The sequence below is a fragment of the Bidens hawaiensis genome, unplaced genomic scaffold (assembly GCF_021521415.1).
Source record: "Bidens hawaiensis isolate Kalapana, Puna unplaced genomic scaffold, B.hawaiensis_p1.1 tig00011073_1, whole genome shotgun sequence".
NCBI lineage: Eukaryota > Viridiplantae > Streptophyta > Magnoliopsida > Asterales > Asteraceae > Bidens > Bidens hawaiensis.
The window spans coordinates 371,127-392,309 of NW_027491853.1; the positions used below are offsets into that span (position 1 = coordinate 371,127).

Here is a 21,183-nt window from a genome sequence, read left to right on the forward strand (position 1 = left end):
AATAACAATAATATGTAAATCCTTATGGCCAAAAGGTGATCGGTCTCGCTAGAGCCAATTAGGAAGACCGATCGGGTCAAGGGGTTCACAACACAAAACAACCACAAGGATGGACTTCTTCGTGCATCCTGTCATCTTGCCCGAACTCCCACTAACTCTAAGAAATCCTTGAGCTCGTCCTCGGTTATCTTCGCGTATTCTTTATTACAAATTTATAAACTAACAATGACTTGCCCTATTACAAATTTGAACCATCTTTATGGCCAAAAGAAAACCGAAAAATAAATAATAACCGTTTACAACTTTTGAACCATCCATATGGCCAAAAACAAGCTCAACAACCAAACACAATCAAACAAACATAGGTCGGGGCCGGATTTACATATTCAAAATAAATAAAATTTCGGGTCGTTTTGACTTGGTCAAATAAAATAAACAAAACTTTAACCAAATCTAAAATCACCCGAAAATAAATCTAGATCAAAACTTTAAACGATTTAAAGTTTAAGATGTAGATCCGGTTTTAAATGAACCGGAATCGACTCGTACGTTGTAACCGCGGCTCTGATACCACTGTTGGGATTCAAAGGTGATTCGGAACGAAAACGGTTAAGTAATTTCAAACCCATTTTAGTTATAATTTCGTTTCGATAGATATTAAACAATATTAATATATATGTATAAACGAACTATAAAACGCAGCGGAATATAAACGATTAATACGAACCAAAAATCGAAACCCAAAACCCGGATTCGATTACAACGTTAAACAAGTACGATTAAACACAAATAATAAAACAACCATAGATTAAAGATTAAGGTTTTATACCTCGGTTATCGAAACCGGGAAGACACCGAGAGATAACAAACCGAGTTAGGAGATCGACTCAATCAACAAACCAACGAAACTCCGGTTGTTATAGTGGCTGTGGACGGTGGTGACACGGCGGCGAGAGGCGGCACACGTCTGAACAGCAGCAGCTCCAATGAGGTGCTGTTACGGTGGTGGTGGAACTGCGGTAAAGCGCAGCAACAACAGCTCCTATAACTTGGCGGCCGGAATAGGGTCGCCGGAAAAACGTGGGTCGCCGGAGTACGGGGAAAGGACGGCTGACAGCAGCAGAGAGCAAGACCAATGGTCTTTAGGAGCTGCGGTGGTGGTGTGAAACGGCCAGTAGCCCGAGAAGAAAGGTGGAACGAGATTCCGGTGGCCGAAAATGTTGGCCGGAAAAACGTCACAGGAAAGCGGCGCCGGAAAAGGTGGTGGACTAGGGTTTATTTTTGGATATCTTCACTTTCATAATATAATATGATTATACTATATATAGATAAATAATTAAGGTTTAAACAATTTAAACCCATTGGGCTTTAAGCCCAATTACCAAATCAAAGCTTAATCCACCCTCTTATTGTTCTAATTGATTGAGTCGGCCTAGTTAACGTTTAAGTGAGCTTAAAGTTTGTTACCCTCGGTGTAACTCATACCGGGTCATATTCGGGTCGGTCCGCGTTGACTTGACCCGAACCGATCACAAAATCCAACAGGTTGAGAGTATTAAAAACCAATATCCCTTTAAAAAAAGAATTATTAATGTTTTCTTCCTTTGCGCGTCGTTTTCCTTTTTCTTATCATGTAAACGTTTATATCTAGTTGGAAAAGTTCTTCACTTTTCTCCTCTCTACGGTAGACAAGCATGAAGGTTGTAGCCCAAAAAATTTTAGGTCCATTAAGATTTGATTGTATATAAATTTAAGACAATTTAAATAAAATTCATGGGATGCGAACATAAGTGGGGAAAAGAGATGGAGGCAGCATCACAATGCCAAAGTGGCCAAGTGGGAATATTAACTTTTAGTTTTGTTGCTGCATTCCAATACAATCCGCTATTAGAATCATTGAAAAGTAATTTGTATCATATTGTACTATTACTCAATTTCTAATACAAGACGTAGTCATAAAGACCCACCCTTGTGTGTTATGCGACACGTGATGTCTAGTCAGAGATGACTTTTTATTAAAAAATGATGTAGTCATAAATCTTCCATAACTATGTTTATTTGTTTTTTTTAATTCGTGTGCCTTCCACCAGCGTTTTATACAAAACGCCACCCAAAAAACCTTAACCAAAGCGCCTCCATAGAGCCGGGGGGGGGGGGGGGGGGGGGGTTCCCAAGCTTTATGACCCCATAACGCCTCCAGTACGCATGGTCTAATATATAGCAAGATATAAAAAAAGTAAATACTATTTTATACATACTTTATATTAACAACTAGGTTAGGAACCCATGTCTTACGTGGGTTTAACAACGTAAATTCGGTAAGAGATAACTATTGATAAATAAAGTTGAGCAATACATTAAATAAGAATTAAGTTAAATTACAACTACTATTCACAGTCTTAAAAATAAATCATAAATCTCTAAATACTTCTTTCGATACAACATTAGACAATATACTAAAAATATGTAACAACTAAAGTAAAATAGAATTATGAGAGCATAAACGGTACAATCAGAACAATACGAACCCATCATCAATAGAAAAAAGAGCTTTCGATCAGTGGAAGAATATGCTGTAAAAGAGAATCAATAAGGTTTTGATCGGCAATATATGGATAGAAAGAAAGAGATTACGGTTACATAGGAAAAGAATGTGGGTTAGGTTTAGTTAAAGATTCACGTGTTTTTAACAATGAACTCGCTAAGTAATTTTTAGGAGCTAAAATGTTTCATATATATGTGAATGTTTTCTTATATATAAAAACGATATAATTTATATTAGACAAGTTAGATAATTTTAGCGCATAAAAATGTTTTATAAACAAACCTAACGTTTTTAAAAATAAAATACGTTTTGTAAAAGCAATTAGAGAAATATTACAATAAAAAAAAAAGAACAAATAAAAGTGTATAATAACTTATAATTAATAGGAGAGAGAGGCGGAATAAAAGAGTAAGAATGTATAAAAAAATAACATATGGCAAGAAAAAACTTTTATTTATTATATAGTATAGATTAATTAAATACTATAATAAATTTGAAAAAGTCTTTAAAGGTCGTTTTTTCTCGGTCTTGATTATTGTACTTTTTTTTCTTCTTAAATATGTTAATCCGACATAATCTAAACTTCAGATTAATCTTGTACTTTTTTTTCTTCTTAAATATGTTAATCCGACATAATCTAAACTTCAGATTAATCGGGTCATGTTTGTAAACTCATATATCACATTCCACGCTAAGAAAGTGATACAACCCGCATAAACCACACAATATGCACAATCACTCCAAACCCCATATCCTAGTTAAAATGATCAAAATTGGGGCAACATCACAACCATGGATATTAAAAAGTGTACATAGCTCTTACACAAAAAGGATTCAGAAACAATAGGTGTACATATTCAATTCCAACTCCGGTAGTGATACCAAAAAAGGCCAAAAGACTCGCCCAGATACAAAAACCACAACCCCATCTTGACGTCTAACCAAAACCCACAAAAGATTCTACATGGACAACATCATAAAGCGTATATGATCTCACCACTGCTATCAATATCAAGTTCATCCGGTTCAGAGTCGAAATCATCCAGGTCATCCTCCATCATATCAAGATCATAGAGGCCAACAGGCGGAATAGTGGCTTCTGATATTATCTGCATGATCACATCCACACTCTGCATCGGTTGATCAGGCTCTTCAAACTGACTATTGATCATCTTATCTTCATCCATCATATTAGCAGGCATGTTCTTTAGAAACCACTCGTGTTTCTTTATCTCTGGCATAGTTATCCTCTGTTCAAATGTACATCAACTTTAGCATAAAGAACGGTTATAGAAATGTCAACTTTTTACCGACTAACCTGTGTAGGGTCTCCAACAAATATTCTTGAGATGAGGTGGCGACATTCCGGAGATATTTGGATGTTTTCTGGAATCGAATACTGAACATTAAGAATTCTCTGCGGATCACCAAAAAGTATATTAACATGATAATGTCAACACATTTTAATATTATAAATTGTGGATATAAATATGTCTACACCATACATGAATCGTCTTCCGAAAATCTTTTGGTTCGTTAGGGTCTTCAAAAGGGTAGCCACCAACAAGCATGACGTATAATGTCACACCACATGACCACACATCAGCAATCTGAAAAAGACAAAAAAAGTTTAGTTGACCATACAATTCAAGAGATTTGACCCGACATCTAAATGGATCAAGAAACAAAAAAAAAATGTAACCTTTCCGTCATATTCTTGTCTAAGCAACACTTCAGGAGCTATGTATGCAGGTGTACCGACTGTTGACTTTGGCTGTGAATGCAAAACTGAAGACTGCAATACAAACACAGATAAAAGTCAAACCTAGATAAATTTTGACCAAGAGTCAAACCTATATGATCTGATTACCTTGGAGTACCCAAAATCACAAATTTTTAAACGGGGCGCAGGGCTTCCGTCCAATAACGTGTTCTCTAGCTTCAAATCACGGTGGCAAACTTGCTTTAATCATGAAAAAAAACAAAAAGTAAGTAAATAATCAAACTTAAGTAATGAACAACATGAAAAAAAACTAAGTGTAAAAGTTCCAACAACCATAGAGTGACAATAGCTGACTCCAGATATGAGTTGCTGAAAGAAAAATCGGGCCTGCGAAGAACCGATAAAATTTAGCATTTTCAAGGAAAAAAAACAAACAAATTTTTATTTAATATATTATTAAAACAAGAACCTCATCCTCATTGAACCGTCCCGCATTGCAAATTCGATCAAAAAGTTCACCTCCAGAAGCATATTCCATCACAATTGCCAAATGGGTCGGTGTCAAGATAAGCTGTAACGGGTTAAAAGACAAGAAAAATAAGTAATTTACTAATTTACAGTCCAATTAACAATTAAAGATTATGATAAAAACAATATAAACTTACCTCTCTGAACCTAACTATATTCGGATGCCTTAGAGACCTGTGATTAATGATTTCTCTTTGAACATTCTCATCTATCTGAAACAATAATCCAAGATTAAATCTTTTTAAAAAACTAGCATAAACCCTAATCATTTTACAGCTTTAACTATTCAAAAAATCCCAAATTTCATCATCTGATAGCCTAAATCTTGTTTTCCCCAATTTCAATGAAAATCTTGAATTGACCAAAAAAAGTCAAAGATCCATATATAGAAACAAAACAGAAGTACCCAGAATTGCAAAATTAAAACAACACCCAAAACAGAAATCACAATAACTAAATAATAATAAATAAAAAAGCTACCTTTTCGCCTCTTTCTATATATTTGACAGCAACAAGGTCTTTAGTCTGTTTATCTCGCATAAGCCTAGCAACACCGAAATTACCCGACCCGATATCTTTAACCAAATCATAGCGGTCACTGTCGTGCATGATGGGCAAATCCATGGAAGAAGTCGTCGGACGATCCATCGAACAAGATCAGATCAGATCAATCAATCAATAATTAAACATCAGCAATCGGTTAAATAAATAAACTAGTAGTATTCTCTTGTGTTGTTGTTTCTTAATATGCCGGTGAATAATAATAATAATAATAATATCAAGAAACAGATAGATAAAAAAGGGGCCCAGAAAGTCGGTTGCTTTTGGGAATAAATCGAGATGAGATATTTTTGTTGGGGTCAGCAAATGGATTGGATTAAGCTTTTTATTATTATTAAATGGTTGCAACTTGCACTCTCAAGAGGTGGTGGTGGTGACCAATATCATATGGGAGAAAGAAAAGACAAATCTTATTTATTATCTATACGACGTCGTTATGGTTGTTGGTTACTGTTGTTCAACATTTATTTAAGTTTGTTACTTTTGATAAGGTTTCTTATATATTTTAGTGTTTTTATAATATATTTTCTTTTTTTTCTTCTTTTTAACGTGATAATTACCCGTTTGTTTTTCCTCTCCATCTTAATAATACAAATGATGTAGTTCTTACAGTTTTTTGGTGTTGAGAGTGTGATGTAGGATGATTGAGTCTATGTGATGCACTTGTTTAGCGGACCATTTAGTTCGGGTATTGAGTTAGTAGTAAGATTGGGCTCAGAGAGTAGTGATGTGGGATGTTGCTTATTAAGCCATTTGAATACACATCCATTTGCGCGTTAAGGCATTAAGTTCACCCTTGTTTTTCATGTTGGCACATTGTTGGTATTTTTTTTCCTTCCCAACATGTCGGTCGTGTGAAGGTTTTTAAGACCTTTGTAAGGTTAGTTTTCAAGTATGAAACATCTCTATTCACATAGTTTTGTTATACGCATTATTATGCATATGGTGTAAACTTGTCGGATAATACAATGTTGTTGTCGTGTTTTAGAGGTAAAGACTTGAATGTATTTGTTATATGATGAAACTTGTTTATTTAAATATTGTATATTGTCGCGTGACTTTTTAACTACGAGTTTGGCCACAAATTGCACCATATTATATGTTTTTTTCTATCATGTTTGGACAATAAGTTTTTGCTAAAATTGTAAACCATAATGTTATTCTTTATGCCACATTGGGACCTTGATTATCAAAATATAGATGTTCAAAATAGCATATATATCAAAGGAGGTTTTGAAAATAAGGTGTTGCATTATGACAACATTGGTGGTCGGCAAACGATGGTTATTGACATAAAGCAAACAATGATACACTTAAAATTTAAAAATCATAGTTAACTTTATGATAATACAATTATACAAGAATATATAAGTAAACATAGAATAAATTATGTCGCACGATATATCTTACATTAAACATGCTAAGCTATTTGAAAACAAGATCTAGTACAGAAATGACAAATGCCCTTTATAAACAACGAAATATCATTTAGATAAAACAAAATTGTTACATGTTTACTTATAAAAAAATATCTAGCACTCAGCTACTTTGTTGTGGCCTGTGGGGGTGTGAAAAGAGGCAAAACTGGTCGCGCCTTAACGTTGGCTACACCGCGTCAGGTCGTTAAGGCCGGGGCATTAAGGGACGTCAGTTAGCCGTGTGACAGGGCTTTAAACAAGGAAATGGTGGAGCCACTCCCAAATAACCAATAACACTTTTTTTTTCTTTTTTGTTTTATTTTTATAAATTAATGTCTAGTTAAACCACAATGCGCGAGTTTACAAGTGTGTTAATGAAAGCTCCAAGCCAACGTAACAGTGACGTGACACCTTAACTACCTAGCAACTCCTTCTCCACATGACCACAACAACTAGCCTTAATAAGGTGAAAACTGAACTAAATAAGCCATTGAGTAAAGTGTCATTTTCGTCCTTGTGGTTTGACAAATAATGCGAATTTAGTCCAAAAAGTTTATTTTTTGCATATGGACCCTCCACCTTTCCCAGTTCTTGCCAATTACATCCAAATCACTAACCCCGTTAAATTTAATCGTTAAGTTAAGGGTAGACATGTCTTTTCACCCTTTCTTATTATAATACTTATTTTAGTGAACTGCAGTTTTCGTCCCTCTAGTTTGTCAAAATCTGCGATTTTAGTCCAGTAGTTTCAAATTTGCAATTTTCTTCCCTATGGTTTCATTTCACTTGCAATTAAACCCTAATTCCCTAATATCGTTAAGTCTGGTCGTTAAACCCATTAGTGTACCCTTCACGTGATGGGCAGTTTTGTAACATCCCGAAATTTCTAAGTAATATTTAATATATTATTTTGTCGGGTGAAATAAACGAGTTAGTGGAACAGCATAATATGAAGACTTAGTAGGATAATTAGATGGGTTTGGATATGGACCAAAAGGAAATATGGGCCTTCGGTCCATGGGCTTGAGGGAGTATAAATACCCCCTTAAACCCCAATCCTTTCAATTCCATCCATTTATCCATATCTTTACACACACACCACATACACCGCCGGCGGCCGAGGAGAGGAGCGAACAAGATCCGAGAAAGGGTGAGCGATTAGTTGTGATTAAACAAGTTAAACGAGATCCAAACAAGCTCAAAAAGGTATGATTCTTGATATTTGAAGTTTAAAGATCCAAGCTTTATAGTGTATAAACGACCGAAACCGGTTGGGGAACGTAGTGGGTGATGTTGAACCATAACAAGGGTGTTAAAATCGCCAAAATGCTTGATAGAAACCAAACAGCGGCTGGACTGGGCAACTTCGCCGCGAACTGGGCAACTTCGCCTTCAAAGCGATAACTTCGCCTTCAAAGCGATAACTTCGCCTAAGGCCAAGTTCGCCTAATTGATAACTTCGCTTACGGCCAAGTTCGCCTAACTGGTAACTTCGCCTGAGGCCAAGTTCGCCTAATTGATAACTTCGCTTACGGCCAAGTTCGCCTAACTGATAACTTCGCCTAAAGCTAAGTTCGCCTGATGACAACTTCGCCTAAAGCTAAGTTCGCCTGATGACAACTTCGCCTAAAGCCAAGTTCGCCTAAGGTTTAACTTCGCCTAAAGTCAAGTTCGATTAGAAAATAGATTAAAAACGATAAGTAAAAGTAAGCTAATACTAGGCCACCAGATTAAATCAGGCGAGTATTGATACGTGTAACTTATACAGTCAGCCGAGCTCAGTTAAAGAAGGGATTTACAACTATCGGAGGAAGAAGCAGAGTTCAGGTGAGTTTCTAGCCCCATTCCTTGTTATGTTTTCGGGGCTGTGTGCATACTCGATGTGTTGTTAATACATTTATCCTAGGTGATAAGTGTATGCCATATGTGATATATGTGATGGATATGAATGATTGCTTGTCGGTACGCGAACGATCTTCGGATATTGCGCGTACTGTCAGGTTAAAAATAAAGGTACGAATATTATATATCGAAGATGTATGAACATTACAAATGAATACTTGTCGGGGCGTGAACAATCTTCGGATATTGCACGTATCGACAAGGGGTATGGTTGTTAAATGAATGATGTAAAGAACGCCTAGAGTGTTTTTATGCTATAATGTAATTATTGTATATGTGAAGTATGTGTATACAGGTACACGAATGGTATGTGAGTTCTACGTTCGACATAGTAAGTTAGGATGGCAAATCCCTCTAGCTTTTGTCGGACATAGACTCGGCTAGTGATGGCGTAGTTAAGGACTGCGGGCCTTATACGTAATGTAGATGATAGATGTAAACGTAGATAGGGACGGTGGGCCTTATACGTGTTACAGATAATAGACGACAACGTAGTTAAGGACTGCGGACCTTATACGTATTATAGATAGGCATCAGCATAGGGAAGGACTGTGGACCTTATACGTGCTGTGGTAGCATAGGGGAGGACTGCGGACCTCGTACGTGCTATGAATTAGTTTGCAACATAGGGAAGGACCGTGGACCTTGTACATGTTGTGGAAGTGGGATGGTATAGGGAAGGACCGCGGACCTTGCACGTACCATGAATGGTGAACATAGGTAAGGACTGCGGACCTTTTACGTGTTCACGACCTTGAGTACAGGTATAGACGGCAGACTATGAACGTACTCTCGGTGGACTGAGGTTAGGGATTGTAGATTTGTATGTATGGTAGTAAGTATGTATGTAGAACAGAAGGGTAACTAGTTAAGTATGGATATGTATCTTCGAATATGTATGTATGTGTATGTATTGTATGGCGTCCGATTAACTAGAACTCACTCAGCGTAGCTGACTTTTAGTATGCACGCAGGTGATCAGACCAAAGGACTAGCATGAGGATGGCACATGGCATGGATTGAACGGCTGGCATCTTAAGATGGAAGAAAAGATGTTTTAAATATAATGATTTGTTTTATAATATCAAAGAAGAGATTGAATGTTTTGTAACGAATGCTTCAAGTAAACGTTTCCGCGAAAGTTTTAATGAACTCTGATTTGTAAGAACTGTGTTTATGAGTAAATCCGACGCTAAAGTAAGACTACCGGGTTCGGGGCCTTACAAGTTTTGTTTCTTGTTTTTTTTTTTTCATTTTCCTCAAATACAACCTAGCCCCTCACGTGAGGGGGCTAGCGAATTAAGACTGAAGTTTATTTAGTGAGAGAAACGACAAAACTGGTCACCACGTGAAAGGCACGCAAATGGGTTAACGACCAAAATTAACGAGGTTAATAAGCTCGGGTTTAATTGCAAGTGATTAAATGAAACTACAAGTATGAAAATTGCAAACTTAAAACTAGTGGACTAAAACCGCAGATTTGGACAAACCATAAGGAGGAAAACCGCAATTCACTAAAATAAATATTATAATAAATAAAGGGTGAAAATATATGTCTACCCCTGAGTTAACGATTAAATTTAACGGGGTTAGTGATTTGGACGTAATTGGCAAGAACAGGGAAACGTAGAGGGTCCATATGCAAAAAATAAACTTTTTGGACTAAATTCGCATTATTTGACAAACCACAAGAACGAAAATGGCACTTTACTCTAAACCATTTATGAACATCTAACACATGATGACATGATCATCTTAAAATACCTTGTAATATGCGTGTTCATAGTATCCTAAAAGTGTCAATATTAGACCATGCAAATATATCAATAGAGTTTACATAATCCTAGAAAAGTCCTGACCAAAACCCATCACGAAATACCCCCAAAATATGTAAGAAAACCGCAATCATTTTCTATTAGTTATTACGTGTTTAACCATTTGTAATCATGATAAAAGTAGAAAACTAACTCATCGTTGGGTGACTTGGGTCTAATCATAAATGCCCGTATTAAATGTTAGGTGAACAGCCTAACTACTCAACTCCAAAGTCCAAACCAGTGTGAATTCTATGACTTGTATAAAATCAAAAGCTTTATCCATTTATGTATGACCAAAAAGTGCAACCAATTTAAACCCCAAACATCCTCGTTCTTGATTAATGTATCATAAAAATGAAAAACAACCTTAAACTTGATCTTTTTTTTAGGAAATTTGATTTTAAATAAACTAAACTATACCCTATGACAAACAAAAGTCTCAATTTCACACCTCGCCCGGTGTGCATAGTTGAAATTATTCAAAATCAATTTTTTAAAAAGAAATAGATGATTATTAAAACATAATGCTATCACATAGATGTTTATTGACAACTATACGTGCCACGTGAGCATCAAGCTAAGTGATAATTAACTCTGTTAGTCGCGGACTGATGGTAAAAAAAATGCTCATTTAGTTGGGAGCTCCACTGGCCAAAAGTGAAGTTGACACTGTTGTTTTTACAATAGGGCATAATTGTGATTATTTAAAATCAAAGTTCTTTTTAAGGATACCGTTGTTTAGTAGAATTTGTAAAAGGAAGTGAAATTTAGTAGAATAAAAATTAATTCCAATAAAAGGTTGTATCGGGTAAAGAACATTTTTGAACTGTTAATCGCTATGTGTTTCTTTTTTCTGTTGGCCAAAAGTCAATTCCATGAGGTATATTGGATGTATAGGCGTTTATATAAACTTGTTCAAGATGAATGGCCTTTTAAGAAGTCTAAAAAGGAACTAGAGACAATTCAAGACAATTTTCGATTGTTTTCATTTTCTTCATAAAACCCCAAAGGCCCTTTTTGGAAGCATACAAAAAGAAATCAAAGAAGTGAAACATATGTGGACAGTGGACAGTGGACATGAAGGATATATTCGTAGAAACTAACTTCCTAAGTACAAGAACTTGTAAACAAGCTAACACTCACGTAGGGATACATGGGATGGGCGGATGGCAACGTGGATGTGAACCATGTAAGATATACCCCTCCCGCGCACGTCAAAATGTTATTGTCATCAACAACGGAATGAGGTTGCCATGGTGCTTGCCATTTGAGACATACGACCACTTGATACGGGTGGTCTCAATGTAACACCATGATGGTCGCCAATCACATCTTCCAGATGCATCCGGTTCCTTGTTCAATACTTCAATGGCAAGACTCGTCTATTGCGAGTGATGTTGTCGTTGCCACGTTTGGTATGTGCACGTGCGGTGTTGGGGGTTAACTGAGTCGCCGATAGGTTTTCTTTGAGGTCAGTTTTGATGTTGCTTTGGATGAGGTGAGGAAGTCCATTTTTTCCCCTTCTCACATTCACATTAACATCACATCAATTTTTAGTATATTTATTCCCTATATTTCCAAACGTGGCATAATACATCTTTCTTCTTCTCTAAAACATTTTTTATTTTATTGTACAACATAACAAAAATACTAATTATTTATAAAATAAAATAACATTCTAAAAAAAAATTTTCAACAGTAAATAAAAAATTTACAAGGCTATAAAACAACATTAAATATATATAATAATAAATTTAAATAACGTAACCCTAAATAAAATAAAATAATAATAATAAATATCAATAACATTAAATGTAATAATAACTTTAAATAGCATAACTGTAAATAGCCCACTCTTGGTGGTGCATGTAGTGATATAAGTGGTGTTGTTACTAGGGGTGTTCAAAACTATCCGTATCCGACCATCCGTATTCGAACTATCCGAAAATTCGGATATCCGAATCCCGGATATCCGAAAATTCGGATTCGGATTCGGATATCAATTTTTAGATTTTTCGGATATCCGAAATATGCGAATTATCCGATATTTTAATTTTAATATTTTTTAATTTTATATTATATAACACATTTAATAATAAACATAGATCTAGATCTCCTTAACAAACACAAACACTCCAGCGCCTCCTCTCTTCTCAACCTTTTTCTTTCTAACTTCCACCATCATCCACACCACATACACAAACACAGCCCGGCCGCAGCACCACCGTCACCATCCTCTTCCGTCCTCGGCCGCAGCACCACCGTCAGTCATCGTCTCCACCATCGTCCGACGGAGCACCACTGTCACCATCATCGGTCTCCACCATCGTCCGTCCTCGTATCCACTCTCCGGCCACCGGAATCCACTCTCCAGCCACCCATCTCCACTCTCCGCCGCTGACAATAACTATTTGGTGTTTGTATGTTTGGTTTGTTGGATTTAAAAACTTGTTATTTGGTTGTTGTATGTTTGATTTGTTGTATTTGGAAACTTGGATTCTTAAGATGATGTTTGGTTTTTATTATTAAAACTTTCTTTTTCGGATATTCGGATATCTGAGGTTCGGATATCCGGAGTTTCGGATTCGGATTCGGATAGTGATTTTAACTATTCGAAAGGTTCGGATATCCGGTTTTGAACAACCCTAGTTGTTATCTGTAAGTATACAAAATACTCGGTTTCGGATCTGATTTGGTGTATACAACTTGAAACCGGTTCCTATTCATACCTGACCCATGGGTATGACTTGGTTTTGGGTTTCTTTCCGGGTCGGTACCCAACCCGGATCCGTTGGATTCGGTTCCATCTTTACTCGGTCCAAACCCGACCCTACTCGGAACGGCCAGTCAGACAGTGGCGGAACTTGAACAATTACATTGAGGGGGGGGGGTCAAAAATTTTAGATTACTTATAAGTTCATACATATAAACCGACCAAATTTTATCACCAAAAAAAAGACCATAAATCCAACAAAATAACATTATCTTACGCATAAACGACAAAAGCAGAAAAATTACAACTGAGCCCGACGACCTTTAAAGTCTTTAAATTCATCGATTACTGATTTCGAATCAAACTTTTCAGCAATTTTCTTTCGATGAAAACCACCAAGTTATTCGCAAGAAATTCATCAGACATCCTATTACGAAGACGATTCTTTACCATTTTCATTGCTGAAAATCTCCTCTCTGTTGTTGTGGTAGAAACCGGAAGAGTCAAGATCAGTTGAACCACTCTATCAAGCAAATAATATGTCTCACGTTTTTGAGTTTTCACAAGACTTTGGCATAGATCAGCAAGAGTTGATACGTCACTTAGATTGGGATTCTTTATCATTTCAATATTAAAAAGCTCCAATTGATATCGTAGTTGAATTCTCTCTTGCTCCGTAAAATCAACGGGATAATAATTCTCAACAAGAAGACAAATGTCATCAATATTAATCGCTTTATGTTGTTTTTTTGAAACTAAAGTAAAACTAAGACTTAACAACTCAATAGCTTGATCATTAAATCTGCTATTCAACTCATGCAACTGTTTGTCCAAGGTGGATGTAAACAGATCTACTCGATAAAAAATGTTCAAAAGTTACCTGATTATCTTTTTTACGAGGCCGATACCGAGTAGAAGTATACAAAGCATCCATCTTCGGCATATCTATTTTATGTTATCTCACAAAAACACTTTACTTTTGTAATTAAAGAATCCCATCCATTGTTTCTGTAAGCATTTAGATTCTCTTTTGTTGCCGAAACTAACTCCATGGCATTAAGAATATCTTGGGATTTCTTTTGTAGGGCTTGAGAAAGAATGTCAGTTATACCCATTACTTCCTTTACTAAGTGAAGAATAAACACGAACTCAAATGATTTAGTGTGAGAGTAAACTGCATCAGCATCGCTACGATGAGAAGAACTAGCAGACGTGTCATTAATTATTCCCTTGAGAACAACACGGGTACTATGAAACATGTTAAGCAAATTGCAAACAAAATGATAATGGGAACCCCAACGTGTATCACCGGCTCTTTTTAATGTGGTTGCTTGATTTTCCCCTTTACCTGATTTGATTTCACCAAGTTCCAATAATTCTTTAATCTCCACCCCCTTTGCCTTTTGTAACTCATCATGACGCTTACTAGAAGAACAAACTACATTGATTATAGACACTAAGTTATTAAAAAACTGATTTATAGGAATAATTTCCTTTGAAGCAGCAACCAAGGCAAGTTGTAATCTGTGAGAAAAGCAATGAACATAATATGCATAAGGACATCCTAAATAACAAGTGCCTGTAATCCATTCCATTCCCCTCTCATATTGCTAGCACCATCATATCCTTGTCCACGAATTTTGCTAACATCGAACTCATACCGCAAAAGTTGTCTCCACAAATTACTTTTCAGAGTTAATGAGAAGGTATCCGTAACATGAACCAAATCCAAAAACCTTTCTCGTATAATCCCTTCTACATCAACAAATCTCAAAACTATGGCCATTTGCTCTTTTTTAGACCCGTCCCGTGACTCATCAACCATAACACAAAAGTATGAATCCCCAACTTTACTACGAATGTGCTTTCGAACGTTATTAGCAATAATTCCAAGTATTTTTTTTTTGAATTTTTCCAGAAGTATACTTTGAATTGTAAGGAGTATTCTCTAAAATAACTTTTGAAACTTCATCATTATAAGAGGCTAGAAGTTTTATGAGTTCAAGAAAATTACCTTGATTTTTGGAATTAAAGTTTCATCATGTCCTCGAAAACCACAAGCTTGGAATGTCAACCAACGAACTGTATCAACTGAAGCTTTTAATCGTATACGGTTCTTCAATAATTCCTCTTCACTTTGTTTATCTATGATATTATCAATGTGCGTTGCTTGGTTCAACAAGTTTTCACTGAATTCCACAGCCCTTCTATGTTGTGAACAATCAATATTCTTCAAGAATGCACACTTTTTCCCATCATTAACTTTTTTTCAATTGTCAAATCCTTTAACAGTAAATGCATCATGACCGTTGCCCACATTTGGTGTATCATTAAATATATAACAAAGAAAGCAATAGGGGTGAGCATGTTTAGGTCCGGACCGAAAAACCCGAGAAAACCGACCCTAAAAAACCCGAACTCGAACCGACCCTAAAGTTTCTTGATTAATATCGGTCCTCAAAACTGATAATTTTCGGTTTCGGGTCGGGTCTTCGGTCCTAAACATTCAAAACCGGGTTTGACCCGAGTAACCGATTTGGTTCAAGTTTAGTGTTTGCAGCAATGTTTTAAAAACCGGTATTTTATTTATACCAGATTGGGCTAAAAAATGGTACAACCGGTTGAACCGGGTTATACCGGAAGGTTCAACCGGTTGAATAGTTTATCTTATAATTTCTTATAAATGCAACCTAAACTCAAAAAATAACCTAAAAGTTAATGATTCTATACCAAAAAATAATCCAAAAGTTAATCTATATTAAAAAAATAATACAAAAGCACTCAATGTTAAAATAATCGTCTTAAAGTATATACATTTGAATGTTAATTGTGGGTTTAAAGTAATTTTGAAAAAGTATGAGCTGCAAATATAAAAAATTTCTCGGACTTAAAACCGGTTTACCAGTAAAAACCGGTATTTTCGAAAAAAACCGTCGGTATGATGTTTCAGTAAACCGGACAAAAATAGCGGGCTCAAAATACCGGCTTGCTGTACGAAATCCGGTTTAACCGGTTCAACCGGCCGATTTAAACCGGTTTTTAAAACACTGGTTTGCAGCCGGACTTGAAAAGAGGTTGAAATCTAATTTATTGTGTTTTTGAAATTTGAGCTATGACTTGATAAGTAAAAGCTTGCATTTCTTTCCTGGGTCCCAATAAAAGTAATAAATACTTTCCTTTTTGTTTACTTTATGTACTTTTTATTAGATATCCTTTCATCTTTTTAAACAAAAACCTTCTTTCTCTTCAATCTCCAAAAAATGGAGTAAGGCAAAGTTCCTACCATGCTAACTGTCTGAGGAAAAAATAAAAAATAGAAACCACCACAGTAAACTAGTGAAGTAATTAAGACCCGTTTTAGTATCTTTGTCCCAAAGGAACTTGCATTTTAGCATTTTTCCCACTTTATTACTTAACATTGATTAAGTAAATATTAAGGTTAGATACTTTAACCCGGTTTCGAGCAAACTTACATTTTTAAAGGATTGTTATTATAAATTCTTAAATAGTTACATTTTAAACCTTGAACTTTAATTGTTACTTTTTGCAACAATTATTTTATTTAAAGATCTTCAAGACAACCATTCTAAATCCAAGATTTTATTGTCATTTAGGCCTTGCTCGTTAAACTTCATCCACCTAGTTATTCATCTTTACAGATCAAGTTTTATACTTGAAGTGAGTAACTTCATACCCCGTTTTCTATCTTTTATTTTGGGGGTGACATTTCATCTTATCTAAACTAAATGTTTTATACTTAGGTCTTAAACCATAAACGTAGTTGTATACTTTACTTGAATAATTGCTCGATTTGGTGTTCCATACGTGTTTATCGTTTTTGGATTGTGGAACTATAAATCCTAGACCATTTGGCAACCCCTCATGGCAAGGTGTCGTTAACGTAATGCAATTAACGATAACTATAAAATCCTAAACTATTTGGCAACCCCTTATAGTTGGGTGTCGCTAACTTGTTAGCGATAACTATTTATCCAAGTTTTTAGCTATTATTTATGGTTTCGTATACTAGATTTGTGGCTTTTCATACTATATATCTATTGTTCAAACTTATGAATTGCTCACCAACCTTTGTGTTGACAAACTTTATTTTATGAAATGTTACAGGTTTGCATCTAGGTTGATTATGGAGTTCGGTGAAGAAAACGTCACAAATACCGTTAAGATATTAGCAAAAATGAACAATATTTAATTTGCTATATTTTGTGATATTTTGTTGTATTTGACTTATGAATATTTGGTTATGTGACATTTTCGATGTTATGAAAAGAAATGAGTTTGTTAAATATTGTCGCTTTAAATAGTGTCATGCGCTTATGGGCAATCGTTACACCTCGGCATGTTCCGCCACCCTTGGTCGGGGTGTGACACGATACTCATTGAGATGTATTTGGAAAGGCCCTAAAGACAAATAAGCTCGTCTTATGTGCTCCCTTAAATTAACCGGATAATTCCACATTGTTATTCGTTTAGCGGGATCTCTTTCTAGAATGTTAAGATCCACTTCATTGATATTTGCGTGTGGTTTTGGAGCTTCAAAATTATCACGTTCTTGCTGATTTTTATTCTTTTCGGCTCACTCTTTGAAGCTTTGTGGCGTTTACTCTCTTCATTAGCTTTATCAATATCGTTTTCAACCTTTCTTTTGAAAAAAGAATCAATTGTTTTCATCTTTCCCATATTTTTTTATATCTACAAGAAGAAAAAAATAAACATTCAAATCAATAAACCCTAATTTAATTTGTTAATTGGTTCAGTAATCAAACATAAAAATATATAACTATATAAATCATCTAAACTAAAAATTTCACAACATCAAACATAAACCAATCAAAATAATAGATGAATGGTTTGGTATAAACCTTTTAGCAGAGAAAAAATAAATGACTAGTGATGATGAATTGCTTATTTTCAATTTTGCCAATCGCCTCCTGCTATTCTATAATTCTAATCGATATAGGTTTCTAGTTTTAAAATTTTAGCAAGAAATCAAGCAGCTCTATATGGCAGCTTCCCTAGTCCTCTAACGTATTAAGGCTTTCGTTAATATATTGGGCTTTTTTAATATGGGCTTTGGTTTGGGGGTGGGTGTCAAATGGATATACATGGATATAGTTATAACATGTATGAGTTAGTATAATCTGTTCTAGGCTCAAAATCAGGGGGGCACATCCCCTCCCTGCCCTCTTGATGGTCCACGGTTACAGTCAAATACTCGACTATATCCGAAACCGATTTCTACCCGACCAGATATTGACTGTTATTAACCATACTCAGAACTAATTTCGATTCCTGAAAATACCCGATTTATGCACCTTTATTGTTACCCGTCAAAGGCTGAGGCTTGAGCCTCACAAAAGGAAAGTGAAGAAGAAAAATTCAATTGTTTAAAAAAATTAATTAACTAATAAAGGTTAATAAATCTGAATACTTAAATGTGTTTTTCGGTTACATAATCCCTAAATAAAAGTTGCTTATTTCATTCTGTGAAATGTCAATCCAATCACATGATTGAAGTGCTTAAGAGCCCAAAAATACTTTATTTTAAATACAACTTGGTTTTTAATTAAATATATATTAAATTAAAAAAAAACAAAATAATGTATTTAGATTATTTTAAAATTAACAAGCTCAAATTCATTAGAGAAAAAATAAATTAAATAATATATGAAACAATATAAAATTGTAATCTAACTATCTATATAATTACCTATCATAAAATTCTAGGTGCCGCTATCAGGTTGTTCCTCCTATTCTCTAGAGATCTAGATTGCTTGATTTATAAATGGAGGCTTCTCATGCATTTAACTCGAATTCGTATGTATGGGTCTCACCAAACCCGGATAGTCTTTAAATGGGTTTTAACATCTCATTTAATTGTAAAACTATTTCATAAACAAACAATAATTTTCACGGGTCATGGGTCTCACCAAACCCGGATAACCCTTAAGCGAGTTATAACATCTCATTTATTTGTGAAATAACCCCTTAATTATCAAAGAATATTTTTCACGGCCTATGTGTCTTACCAACCTCTAATAGCCCTCAAATGGGTTATAAGGTATCATTTATTGAAAAACACTTTCATTATCAAACCCTAATTTAATTAATTTGCTTTACATGTTCTTCGTTGCTGGCCTATCATCTCCATCGTCGGTTAAATTCCAATACCACCCACCATCGTCAACTAAATCAACGCCTCTTTTTTCATTAGACAAATATTTGTGTTCATATTTGTACATTTAAAAAAATCAACATGCTTGTGTTTGTTTAAGTTTGTTAGTTAAAAATCTAAAAAACCTAAACATCTCAATTGATAAAACCCAAATGTTAAAAAATATAATAACAAACTAATAAATTTGTATTAAATTAAAACAAAACTACGTTAAAAAATAAAATAATCATCATAAGATAGCAAAACGATTAAAAACAAAACTTTAAATAAACTCCCGTAACACGGGAGGATCAAACTAGTATAATAATATAGCAATAAAATGGTAAAACTAAAAGAGAATTCGTCAAAATCAAAGTAACAACAATAGTGAGTTAGTGACTAGTTTTGTACATGTCGTATTGCAGCGGTGCATTAACGTGCGTTTGATTGTTATAGGTTAAGTTTGTTATGATGCTGACACTAATTTAGAAAAATTATTCTATCAATGCAGAAAGTAGTATGGACACTTGTATAGTTTATAATAAAAATAATTAACATATTAAAGAAATAAGCACGATATTGACAACAATTTTTTTTAAATATTTTATAAACAATATACGGTACAAGCATGAAATACAATAAAGTAATTTAGTAAACATTCAAAACAATATCGGCACTCGTAAACGATGATGACAATTGCAAATCTTGTATAACTTATGGTAAAAAAAATAACATATTAAAACAACAAATATGGTACTGAAATTTATTTATACTTAAAATCAACGTATTTCAAAAAATGCATACCTAAACACAATAAAATAAGTTAGTAAACTTTTAATATAATATTGAAATATTGACCGCATAGCTTATGATATTAAAAGTAAAATAACGATTAAGTGACACACGATGACCATCACACGTTACTTTTAAGGGAAATTGGCGCTACCATTGAGATTACTATTTAATATATAGCTAGGTTACGAGACCCAAAAGATAAATTTGTGAGCGTCCAAAACAACATTGTCATACGTACAACTTGTTATTAAAGAAAAAACAATTTGGTTGGTATCAGTTAGCTTTATTACATTAATGGTACTAAACCCAAAAATTAAATTAGTAAATGCCCAAAATACTCTTATAGCTTATGATATAAAAAAAAGTAACACGTCTTAAACGATGTATATTCAGTCGGCAAAACAGGGCGTTGTGACGGCGCTTTATGCGAATTCGGTTGATTTTTGCTACGTTCATTTAGGTACTGGAACTAAAGCAGAAAAAAAAAACTCTTATAGCTTATGATACAAAAAGACATATTTAAAACGATGTTTGTTTGGTCGGTAAAACCTGGGCGTTAAGATGACGATTTGAAACGAATTCTGTCGATTTCATTTACATTTGTTACGATGCCAAAATTAAAAGAAAACAATTCACATGATTGCGTTTATATCGGAATGCCCATAATAACGAAATAGGCAAGATTGCGTATTTATTTATTTTTTCAATTTTTTTAAGTTAGCGTGCATAAGTTGTTTAAGATTAATAAAAGATAATGTTTAATCTATATCTATAATCTATCTTCTATAGTAATCTATCTATAATAATATATATAAACGAAGACATAAAAATCCTACGTGTCGCGATGTGGTCGCTCCCCCTGTTTTTGGAGTCACCAGATTTGCTTGATTTTTAAATGGATTTATTTAAAAAAAGATATATATATTATTTAAATTAAAAAACCAGTTTTATAGTAAAAAATAAACGGGTTTTGGGTCTCATCAAACCATAAGTATATTAAGTATTAACT

The 21,183-nt window shown here is 34.6% G+C and overlaps 2 protein-coding genes across 2 annotated transcripts; both read right to left on the bottom strand.

Annotated features, from left to right (window-relative positions):
- Positions 1-3,481: 3,481 nt before the first annotated feature.
- LOC143536962 (serine/threonine-protein kinase SRK2I-like) lies at positions 3,482-5,684 on the bottom strand. The gene is made up of 9 exons (XM_077030833.1): positions 5,277-5,684; positions 4,934-5,008; positions 4,738-4,839; positions 4,602-4,655; positions 4,416-4,508; positions 4,248-4,340; positions 4,051-4,155; positions 3,864-3,962; positions 3,482-3,795 (listed from the first exon to the last, which is right to left on the bottom strand). Exons 1-9 carry the CDS (start codon positions 5,442-5,444, stop codon positions 3,520-3,522), a joined length of 1,065 nt encoding a protein of 354 aa, XP_076886948.1. The 5' UTR covers positions 5,445-5,684; the 3' UTR covers positions 3,482-3,519.
- Positions 5,685-13,552: 7,868 nt separating this feature from the next.
- LOC143536955 (uncharacterized) lies at positions 13,553-14,993 on the bottom strand. The gene is made up of 3 exons (XM_077030825.1): positions 14,869-14,993; positions 14,172-14,731; positions 13,553-14,058 (listed from the first exon to the last, which is right to left on the bottom strand). Exons 1-3 carry the CDS (start codon positions 14,991-14,993, stop codon positions 13,553-13,555), a joined length of 1,191 nt encoding a protein of 396 aa, XP_076886940.1.
- Between the last annotated feature and the right edge of the window lie 6,190 nt (positions 14,994-21,183).